The sequence below is a fragment of the Propithecus coquereli genome, unplaced genomic scaffold (assembly GCF_000956105.1).
Source record: "Propithecus coquereli isolate 6110/MARCELLA unplaced genomic scaffold, Pcoq_1.0 Scaffold16, whole genome shotgun sequence".
NCBI lineage: Eukaryota > Metazoa > Chordata > Mammalia > Primates > Indriidae > Propithecus > Propithecus coquereli.
The window spans coordinates 12,057,157-12,069,026 of NW_012140524.1; the positions used below are offsets into that span (position 1 = coordinate 12,057,157).

At 34.0% G+C, this 11,870-nt stretch overlaps 1 protein-coding gene across 1 annotated transcript in view; it reads right to left on the minus strand.

Moving 5' to 3' along the window:
• Nucleotides 1–59: 59 nt before the first annotated feature.
• The window catches only part of PYROXD1 (pyridine nucleotide-disulphide oxidoreductase domain 1), a 41,328-nt gene continuing 29,517 nt past the window's right edge, over nt 60–11,870 (minus strand). The window contains exons 5-11 of the mRNA XM_012640983.1: nt 9,960–10,120; nt 9,162–9,262; nt 5,343–5,478; nt 4,362–4,474; nt 3,634–3,756; nt 1,402–1,539; nt 60–385 (exon numbers count right to left, since the gene is read on the minus strand). Coding sequence (XP_012496437.1) covers nt 137–385; nt 1,402–1,539; nt 3,634–3,756; nt 4,362–4,474; nt 5,343–5,478; nt 9,162–9,262; nt 9,960–10,120 — 1,021 coding nt within the window. The 3' untranslated portion in view covers nt 60–136. The remainder of the gene's footprint in view (nt 386–1,401; nt 1,540–3,633; nt 3,757–4,361; nt 4,475–5,342; nt 5,479–9,161; nt 9,263–9,959; nt 10,121–11,870) is intronic.

Genomic DNA, 11,870 nt, shown 5'->3' on the forward strand with positions numbered 1-11,870 from the left:
ACTAATATCGTTATCACTTCTGTATTCTTAACTTCATTGTGGTCATCATTAACTGAGTGCAGTCATTCCTTTTATTGACTTGTGATTTTTCTTGTCTCATTTGGAACTTTATGTGACACTTGAAGAAATTCCCTTCTTAGTCAAAATAATCTTCTATATCAATATTTGGATCTAGCAGATCTTCTCCATATGATGAAAGATTCATTTGGTTTAAAATTAAGTTTTCAAATGTTTCTTCTAAATCAGTTTCACCAATTAAGACAGCTCCCATCATTCGCCCATTTTGCATGACGACTTTGATATATTCTTGTCCTTTGGTACATCTCAGCATTAATTCATGATCTGAACCTAAACCCTGTGCGTTGTATTTTCCCAGCAATACAACCTAAATATAGGGATAAAAAAAGTTATCCTTGTGAGTGCCAAAAAGGAAACATAATGTGTAGTTATTTTGTGTTATGCTAGAATAGCCAGCAGAAAAATTATTCAATACAATTTTACAGCTAAAAATGTTATTGGGGAGGATTCCAAAGAAACATCTGAATGGCATGTATTCATTCTACAGATAACACTAGCAATCTACATTAACATTAAAAATAATGAATATAATCAAATATTAATGTTTAGTATTTCAAACATTAAAAATATCTAGTGAATATATAAATATGTAAGATGTGGACTACATTAGCCTGGAGTCATGGTTTAAAGATTTAATAAGGAAATGAATAGATCTTTCATGAACAAATTACTTAATTTCCCTGAGCCTTGTGAATGTTTCTCCTTGTCTGTAAATTAAGGGGGAAAAAAAAAACCTGTCTCAGAGTAGTGTAAAGGGGACTAAATAAAATAATATGTATGGGCTAGCACCTTGCTCATTTTTGAGTACAGTAGTTGTTAATTCTCCTCACAAAGAAAGAATGAATCTCAAGTAAAAGTTAGAAATGCACCAACAGGGAATAAATCCTGGAGATTTTTTTTCTCTTAACTATAAAATAGTATAGTGGTAAGCTGGGTAGTAATTACCAGATGATCCTAATCATCTTAATTTCTAATTAAGATCAGCAGTAATATCAAGTATTGATTTGCAAAAATGAAAAAAAAATTTTTTGAAAAATGATTAGAAATGCACCAACAGGGAATAAATCCTGGAGATTTTTTTTCTCTTAACTATAAAATAGTATAGTGGTAAGCTGGATAGTAATTACCAGATGATCCTAATCATCTTAATTTCTAATTAAGATCGGCAGTAATATCAAGTATTGATTTGCAAAAATGAAAAAAAAATTTTTTGAAAAATGATTAAAACTATTTAAATTTATATTCAAGTGACAAAATTAGATGATCTACCAGAGTTATAAGACTAATAAGCAGAAAATGCATTAATATGTTTAACTATCTTACCTTATAGTTAAAAAATTTTGTTACATGAGCAAACAGTTCAAAGCTGAAATCCATGTCAATAGGTTCTCCTAAACTAGCTGCAGCCATGCACTTTGCTGCATACCATCCCATCTGTCTGGCCTGAGTCCACAGCCTCATCTGAAATAATGAAAAAATGTCATATACTATCATTTTTCATTATCATTATTTGAAAAATGTTACCATCTTAACCTCATAAATTCCCTTAGAGGGGTTCAATGTTTGACATCCTTCTATCATCTTTGCCATAGAAGTAGCCACCAATGCACCCTAATCAGACTGGTGGTATTTTTTAAATTCCATCTAAATCATTACCTCTAAAACTGAAGGATGATACCAATCATATATGTTTTAATAGAATCTCTAGTAAATATTATGAAAATATTTTAAGTTATACCAGGTGAGAAACAAATTTTAATTAACCAGTCCCCTCTTTAAAGTTTGTCATTATCGGTAATAGAGATGCCAAACTATCACTAAAAATTTGTTCCATTTTCCAGTAACCTTCATTTTTAAGCGCTAGATAGTTCAGGCTTGCCGTGCAATTATCTCAATGATCGGACAAACAGATCAGCTGGTGCCCATCAGATTTCAGCAACTGATTCTGAGAAGTCATTTAAATTTTTCCCCATAGTGGTATTAACTTCCCCTCTATTTTTATTTTATTTCTACAAAGTTTTGGGTTTCCCTGGTATAAAAAACACTGGCTTTAGGAGTCACAGTGGATTTGAATATCAACTCTTCTACATATTTAACTTTTCTGAGCCCCAGTTTCTTCATCTGAAACAAACATAACATCATCTATCCCATGGCTATTAGGAAAATTAAATAGCTTAGCCTATAATAAGCAATTAGTTTCCTTCCACCCTTGTGTGTGTGTATATGTACCTAACTAATGCTGTCTTTTGTGGGCATGGGCATGATTATGGTATTATTTTTGCTTTGAGCATTTCTAGTAGAAGTGATAGATTTTTTTATTTAGTTTCCTGTAAGTGAGGTAGATTTGATGATGTGAAAGGCAGTCTATGGCAAGGAAGCAGAGTAAACTGAGCATAGTAACAACTTGAGAACAGCTAACAGAAGTGGCCTGCATCTTGGGCTACGTAAAAATAAATTAATTAGCATCCTTGTTGCTTGTGCAAATTAAGAAATAGGGTCTACTGGATTCACTCAAAACAAGGGACACCTGTTTAGTTTTGGCTATTTCTTCCCTGTATCAGATTATAACACACGTTAAAGATATAATTTATCCTAGAGGGTTTAAAATGTTAAAAAATTCCCACAAACTCCAACTACTGATTGAAGGCACTCTTATCTATTGATGTCTCTGCTGTCTGTAAAAATACAAAATGATGAAGCTGCTTAAAATATTTAGTTCTTCCACTACTTCACACTCCACAGTTAATTGGAATGAATAATATCCCTAACTGTGGAGCTGGTCTTAGCAAAGATAAGTGTTAACATCTACCTAGGTTTCTACCCCTCCTAAGACAACCTCACTTCTGGTCATTGTCTTTATCTTCTAGTATTTTTCTTGCACCATTAAAAGGACATAGGCAATGCTGTGAGGGCAGGAAGAAGTCTAGATCCAGGTGGGAGTTAAGGCTGAGGAAATCAGTTCACTATAGGAACATTTTTCAGTAGTAATTACTACAGGACAGAACAGGGTCATCCAGGAATAGAATGTTTTGTCTACATGATTTATTATCTCAGTAGTTTGTTTGTTTGTTTTTTTTAAATCTAAAGCTGTGCTGTCCAATATGGTAGCCACTAGCCACAGTAGCTATTTAAATTAATGAAAAGTTAATAAAATTACAAATTCAGTTCCTCAGTTATGTTAGTCACATTTCAACTGCACATGTGACATGTGGCTAGTACGACATCTTGACTGGATGGTGCAGGATCACAGAACATTTCCATCATCACAGAAAACTCTACCGACAGTGCTGATACGCACATAGGAATGAAAAACAAAGTAATAGCCCATAATTTCTTTTAATTAAAAGATATCCCACTCTACCACTATATAATAACTTATCAAAAAGGAAAAAAATTCTAGTTTTTTTTTTTTTAATATCACAAAACAACTCTGTGGCGGCTTCCTACTTAAAGTAGAAAAGTTGGAGAACCAGAAAGTTGGGTTTGTTGGTAGCAACCACTTTATTTTCAGACAGGATCTCTGATAAAAACATGTGACCACATATGCTAGCTCACCTGCTGCCAGACTGGGCTCGGTTGCCAGGATGCAGTGCAGATGTCACCTGCAGCATAGACATCAGGAAGGGATGTGTGCATATGATCATCCACTTTTAGGCCACCATCTTCTCCTAGATCAAACTAAACAATGTTCTTCATAAGCATAAGTGGCAAGAAAAATGAAACATAACATTTCATTCTAAAGTAAAAGAATAAATCAAATTTTTACACCTTGGTATGCTGATCTTTAATGAGGAACCGAAAAAGAGCTGTGAAGTTTAAACACCTAAGCTAACACCTAAGGATTTCCAGGGATCAAATTTCTACTTAGACAGACCCATAAAATTCTTAGAATTTCAACACCAAAAATACTCAATAACCATATGACTACCCTATCTGTAATTACAAGAACACTCCTCTGTTTTTATAAGCTTTGAATGCTAAAAAGCAAAAAATACAAGATGTTTTCTTTAAAAGAATCACTTCTGAGAATTCACAGGAGGTATCAGTCTCTTGCCAAGCTTTAGATTAATAATGACACTTAAGCTAGGATGTTAATTGCTTCAGGATTTTAAGCAGTAAAGAATACTATAAATCAAGACTTGAATATAAGCCAAATTGTTTCAACCATCTTAAGTTATAGTTTTGTACTAAAATAATGAATAATTTTTCATGCTTGAGAATTAGAGATCTTCATAAAGAATACTTTAAAAATATTCATAGCTGGACAAATAATTTCACCTTACACTGTTACCGTGGAGAAAAGGTTCTATATTTGGTGTAACTCCTGTAGCACTGACAATGAAATCACAGCCATAGATCTTTTCATTGGTCAATTCCACATATACAGGCCACATCTCTTAAAAAAAAAAAAAAAAGATAGACTTTATTCTCAAATGTAATCATCACCAAATGTCCATAGCATTATTTGAATACAATGACTAAAAACAAAGAAAGAAAGAAAAGGCAGGAAATGACTTTATAGCAATACGCCTTAATAATTTTTATAAGGCACAGCTGCTATAATAATTTTAACACAAGCAACATCATCTCCTTGTTTTGGGTGTAATTAAAAAACCATGGCATTCTAAATGTTTTTCCTTCAAATCTGGACATACAAATTTTTACAAAGTAAATTAAAATTGATAATCACTTTCTAAATCAATTGTTCAAAAACTGTTACTAATACTTCACACTCCACTTAGTGTTTAGTCTAACTAGGTTATACTTACTTCTTAATGTTTTCCCTCATTATTCATATTCAAACTCTAACACTCCCTTTTCCTATGAAAAAAATTCAAAGAATTCAGAACAATGGAATATTTTTACACTGGTGGCTAACTGTATTTCTTTAAAAGATGGTAGTTCTCACAGAAGGTGTGGAACAGGAGTTAGGAATTATGCATTTGAGTCCCAATATATACATTTCAGTCTGATTTTGGAGAAGTCATTTCACCTTCGAGAGCTACAGGTTTGTGTTGTGTGTTCTGATATTCAAGATATTCTGATGGTCAAAACACTATGAACCCTATGTAAGATGTAAAGCCCTGTACAATTTAATTTGTTAGAAAACTTAAAGAAGTGACTAAATTTTATTAAATTATGGTTTTATTTTTATTTTTTGTTTAAATTTTATATGGAAATTTGAAGTTGTTTTTAAATACAGCAAGATTAAATTGTTTTCCTTTTAATTAAGTGGTTATATATTTTTTTATTTCATTACTTACCTTTATCAGTTGTAACTGACTTCTCATGATGGTCTCTTGGAAAAGTCAAGGACTCTTTCTTTAAAATTCTAAATTCTTCCTGAAAGTAGATATTCTTTACTTCACACGTAGTTTCAATGTGAATCTTACGAGAAAACTTAAAAAAAAAAAAAATACTGGTCACCATAATACTTCGGAAAGAATAACTTGGGTTATTGATGATGAAGAAAAAATTCCTAATATAGTTGCAGAAACATATAGAAAACATAATTCTTATAATATAAATGAAAACACATTGGGTGCTCCCAAATAAGCCTCTCAATTTCTATGCATGAAAGGAGGATAAATTCATTCAGTGCTTAAGAGATCTAGAAGTTGCACTGGCAAAAAGTATGGAGGGCATATAAGCCTCACTGATAATTACACATGTATTTTTAAAAAATTACAATGGTTATGGACTATTGAGGGAAAAACTTACTCAGAGAAGATCTATCTTATTGTTACATTGTAGAACCTTAGTAAAGTGCCAGGTAGACAGTAGACATTCAATAAATGTTTATTGAACTAAACTGCTGAAGTTCTTGGGTTAAATATACAACTAATTTTAGGATCTGAAGGTATGGAAAGAAAGGCTTTTGCATTATTTCTATCACAAAATTAAACATACATGTAGTCAGTCCTAGTCCCACCTACCTAAAGCAGAAAACCAAAGCTTTAAAGAAATCACACACGGTAATGAAGGACTACATGTGTGCTTCATACTTTACTTACATTTGCCAGATTTATTATAAAGGATATAACAAAGAGTACAGATGAAGAAATACACAGGACAAAGCATATGGGGAGGGGCGTGGAGCTTGCGTGCCCTCTCCAGGCTTGCCACTCTCCAAGAACCTCCATGTGTTCAGCTATCTGGAAGCTCTCTGAACCTAGTCCTTTAGGTTTTTATGGAAGCTTCATTACATAGGCATAATTAATTAAATCACTGGCCATTGGTGTTCAACCTAACCTTCAACTCCTCTCCCTTCCCAGGAGACTGGGAGGAGTGGGGCTGAAAAGTTTGAATCCTTCAATCTTGCCTTGGTCTTTCCTGTGACCACCCCCATCCTGAAGCTACCTAGGGGTTCAGCCACTAGTCAATTCATTAGCATAAAAAAGACACATCACTTTGGAGATGCCAAAAATTTTAGGAGTTGTGTGTCAGAAAAGACCAAATACAGGCACACCTCCTTTTACTGCACTGCACTTCATTCTGCCTTGCAGATACTGCATTTTTTATTAATTGAAGGTTTGTGACAACCCTGCCTCCAGCAAGTCTATAGGTGCCATTTTTCCAATAGCATGTACTCGCTATGTGTCTTTGTGTCACATTTTGGTAATTCTTGCAATATTTCAAACTTTTTCATTATTATATCTGTTATGGTAATCTGTGATCAGTGATTGCTGATGTCACTATTGTAATTGTTTTGGGGTGCCAATAAATGTTCTGTGTGTTTTGCCTGCTCCACCGATAGGCTGTTCCCTTGTCTCTCTCCCTCTTTTTGGGCCTCCCTATTCCTTGAGACACAATAATACTGAAATCAGGACAATTAATAAACCTACAGTGGACTCTAAAAGGGTTGAAGTGAAAGGAAGGGTTGCATGTCTCTCACTGTAAATGAAAAGCTAGAAATGATTACGCTTAGTGAAGAAGGCATGTCAAAAGCTGAGAAAGGCCAAAAGCTAGGCTTCCTGTGCCGAACAGCCAAATTGTGAATGCAAAGAGAAAGCTCTTGAAGGAAATTAAAAATGCTACTCAAGGATCAAATGAATAAGAAAGAGAAACAGCCTTCCTGAGAAAGTTTGCATAGTGTGGATAGAAGATCAAACCAGCCACAACATTGCCTTAAGCCAAAGCCTAATTCTGAGCAAGGCCCTAACTTTCTTCAATTCTATGAAAGCTGAGAGAGGTGAGAGAGCTGCAGAAGAGGAGCTGGAAGCTAGCAGAGGTTGATTCATGAGGTTTAAGAAAAGAAACTGTCTCTATAACATAAAAGTGCAAAGTGAAGCAGCTAGTGCTGATGTTGACGCTATAGCAAGTTATTCAGAAGATCATCGATGAAGATGGGTACAATAAACAACAAATTTTCAATGCAGATGAAACAGCCTTCTATTCTAGAAGAAGCCTTCTAGGACTTTCATAGTTTGAGAGAAGTCAACTCCTGACTTCAAACCTTCAAAGGACAGGCTGACTCTCTTGTTAGGGGTTAATGCAGCTGGTGAATTTAAGTTGAAGCCCATTCCATTTACCATTTGAAAATACTAGAACCCTTAAGAATTGTGCTAAATCTACGCTGCTCATGCTCTATAAATGGAACAACAAAGCGTGGATGACAGCACATCTGTTTATAGGATGGATTACTGAATATTTTAAGCCAACTGTTGAGAATACTCAGAAAAAAAGATTCCTTTTAAAATATTACTGCTCATTGACAATGCACCTGGTCACCCAAGAGCTCTGATGGAGATATACAAGGAGATTAATATTGTTTTGATGCCTGCTAACATAACATCTATTAATCTGCTCATGGATTAAGGAGTCATTTTGACTTGCAAGTCTAATTACTTAAGAAATACATTTTGTAAGGTTATAACTGCCATAGATAGTGATTCCACTGGTGGGTCTGGGCAAAGTAAATTGAAAATCTTTTGGAAAGGATTCATCACTCTAGATGCTATTAAGAACATTTATGATTCATGGGAAGAGGTCAAAATATGAACATTAACAGAAGTTTGGAAGAAGCTGATTCCAACCCTCGTACATTATCCATATTGAGAGGTTCAAGCCTTTAAGTGGAGGAATTATCTGCAGATGTGGCTGAAATAGCAAGAGAAGGAGAATTAGAAGTGGAGCCTAAAGATGTGAACGAATTGCTGCAATCTCATAATAAAACTTAAACGAATGAGGAATTGTTTCTTATGGATAAGCAAAGAAAGTGGTGTTTTGAGATGGCATCCACTCTTGGTGAAGGTGCTGCGAATGCTGTTGAAATGACAACAGAGGATTTAGAAGATTACATAAGCTTAGTTGATCTAGTAGCCACAGAGTTTGAGAGGACTGACTCCAATATTGAAAGAAGTTCTGCTGTGGGTAAAATGCTTTCAAGCAGTATCAAATGCTACAGAGAAATCTTTTGTGAAAGGAAGAGTCAACTGATGTGGCAAACTTCCATGGTTGACTTATTTTAAGAAATTGCCACAGCCACCGCAACCTTCAGCAACCACCTCCCCGGTCATTCAGCAGCCATCAACATCGAGGCAAGACCCTTCACCAGCAAAAAGATTACAACTTACTAAAGGCTCACATGACTGTTAGCATTTTTTAGCAATAAAGTATTTTTTAAATGAAGGTATGTATTATATATTTTTTTAGACATAATGCTATTGTACACTTACAGATTACAGTATAGTGTGAACATAACTTTTATATGCACTGGAAAGCCAAAAAATTAGTGTTGACTCGCTTTACTGGGACATTTGCTTTGTTGTGACATTGGCTTTATTGTTGTGGTCTGGAACTGAACCTACAATATCTCTGAGGTATGCCAGCATATATTTCACAATATCATACCTGGAGAATTCAAAAAGAAGGCTGAGAGCCTGTCTTAGATTAATTTAATATTCGCCCATGTTTGGTGGGCAACTGGGCCACGTGGCTTTGAAGTCCTTTCCTAGCCCTATGTATTTTAAGTAAGGTGACCTAGGAATTCTTTGACTATATATTTGTAACCAGTCTTTAACAAATGGCTCAAGAATTTAAAATTACATCTAGACATGTTTAATCAGTATATGAAAACATACCTCTTTTGTTCCTTTAAGATTCAAGCCTTCATGCCAATCTGGTCCCAAGGCACTGCCCATATTATCAGCTTCAGCTTTGGCTCTTGCTTCCTTTTTCCTTCCTAAAGAGATGAATCAAATGATACATAAATTGCCAGGCAGAGAATTATGTCTCTGTTTTCAAGTTTTCAGGCAATGTAACATACATACATATATATATACAGCATGACTATACTATGTTATCTATATTAATCATTTTATTATTTTAATATTTTCTCTTGTACAGCTACAAAATGGATGATCTTTTAATTGACGGTTGAATATAAAAACACCTTATCTTTTGGATGTTACACTCGTTAATTTGAAGGGTAAGAAAATTAATTGTCAAATTTTCAAAATTTTGTCAATTTGTAACACCTTCAAACCTTACAAAATTCAAATTTTTTTAAAGTTATTAAACACACAAAAAAGTGAAGTTTGTTATTAGTTTATAAGCTCATTGCATTTTTTACAAAATTACCTTAGGTGTTGCCCAATTGTAGCATCTGTTTGCAAAGATGCAGATGGCTGGTTTATTTAATTCACTGTATTCGATTTCCCACTGTAATTGTGTGTGTGTGTATGTACATATATAGACACACACACATGTATTTACATATGTTCTAGAAAAATCTGAAAACTTCATGTACAGGTATAGAAATAAATACTGTCTATATTATTATCTCTCAAATATTTTTACTAAATTTTCTTATAGCCCTTTTTTATATGGTTAAAAAAATAGTTTCATCTGAGAATTAATGAGCTAGATGTCATGCTTACCTTCAGTTGTATATCTGGTTCTCTTGTGTGCAATTTTAGCCTCTGGTTTTTCAGCAATGAGCTTTGAAGTCAAGAATTCAGCTGCTCCTGCATCGAAGAAAGTGTTCCCTATAGCTTTATCTTTAATGGCCCAAATCACTTCACAACCTTCAATTTCATATCTAAAAGGAATGTGAAAGTTATGTAGAGTAATTTCAGAAGTTTAAATAGAAATCTTTGTATCTGCAAATAATAATTATCTCCTAAAGCAGAAGTGCATAACACATTCTAAGGCAAATTGGTTAAGAGGAGTATAAAGAGGAGTATCACATTCTTTAAGGATATTAAGAGTAAGCATAGAATAGTAAAAGAAACTTAACCGGTTTACTGAGGGGAAACTCAGTGACAAATGTATGAAAATCACATAAAATTTCATTATAATGAATATCATTTGAAAATGTTCAATTTCTCCAACATAGTTATATGAATGTTCCCCAGGGTTCCCAGGGTTAAGCAGTGCTTTGTTTATCTGGTCATGGCATAATTAATGATGGATGGTGTACATAGCTACATTGTTGAGAACTGTTCATTTCTTTGGGAACAATTTTTTTATATACTCAAAGCACCACATTATGGAAAGGGTTAGAAAAAGAATAGAATTAGAGTTAAAAGCTAAAACCTTGATTTTGTTATAAAAGAACCATTACCTTGCATTTAATTCCCTTTATCAGAGGAATTCCCAAACCATCTAGCTAAAGATACAGTTCACAGAATGATCAAGGATATAAGAGGAAGAAAGGCAGGGACATGGTATATATAGGCCACCTTCTATTACTGTTTATCATCTAGCCAGAGCTTCTGGGCATCTGATGTTTTATTCCTAGGTTTGGACACTGAGAATAAGCATGTGGTTTTCTTAATATTCATTTCACAAAGTCCCTGAAGTCCATTATAATTAAGGGGATCATATAATTTATCATCCAACCTGGGACATTATTTGCTATTAATAATTATTTTGGTTCAACTGGTATAAATGGGGATAATCCCAGACTAACAGGACACATGGCCATCCTAACTATATGATTTTACCTGAACTTGCAATGATAATAAGAATACTGTGTATTAATTATTAATTTTAAACATTTCTTTATGGTACAAAGTATTGCCATCTTTATTTCATAGACTGATATAATGTAACAGGTTATAGGACTTGTCAAGACTAATCAATAAATAGATGATAGAAAAAAGAAAGTTTAGTACATCTGACTCCAGGTCATCTGATATTCATACTTCTTGACGTATGGTAAAGGAGCCTGTTACCTCACTTAATAAGCCTTTGATTTTCCTGTTCTCCTGTGCCAGCAAACATTTACAGTCACTAAATTTCAGATTATTGGGAGACCTTTTTATTCTATGCTGCTCAGGTCATGTAGCACTGCTGACCAGCAGGAAGCACAATATACACACACACTTGGTAATACATTTCATATTTCTATTTACACACAGGCATATAGTTATCAAGAAATGCTTTCTTTTTATACATTGGAAATTTCTATAATTTTTCATGTTTTAAAGTAATATAACTTTGACTGGTAGGCCAAGTTATTTGTAAGTAAGTACAAGTAACTCCTATACATGCTTTACCACAATAAGATACCCTCTATTCCTCCTCCTTGAACTATGTGTGCAGCAAGATGCAGAAGCTTGAAGGGGCAATACTGCTTTCATTTATAAAACCACTTTAAAAAACAGACAACAGTGAGGTATTATATAGTTTTGTGAAATTATGAAAAACTATCTGTATCTGTTTGAAAAGGAAAGGATTAACCTACACTTGGAAAGAACAGAGTAATAACTAAAATAAAATCAATACTGAAGAAACTGGCATTCATCTCAGTGGAACATGGGTGCTATTAAAGAGTAGAAAAGGGG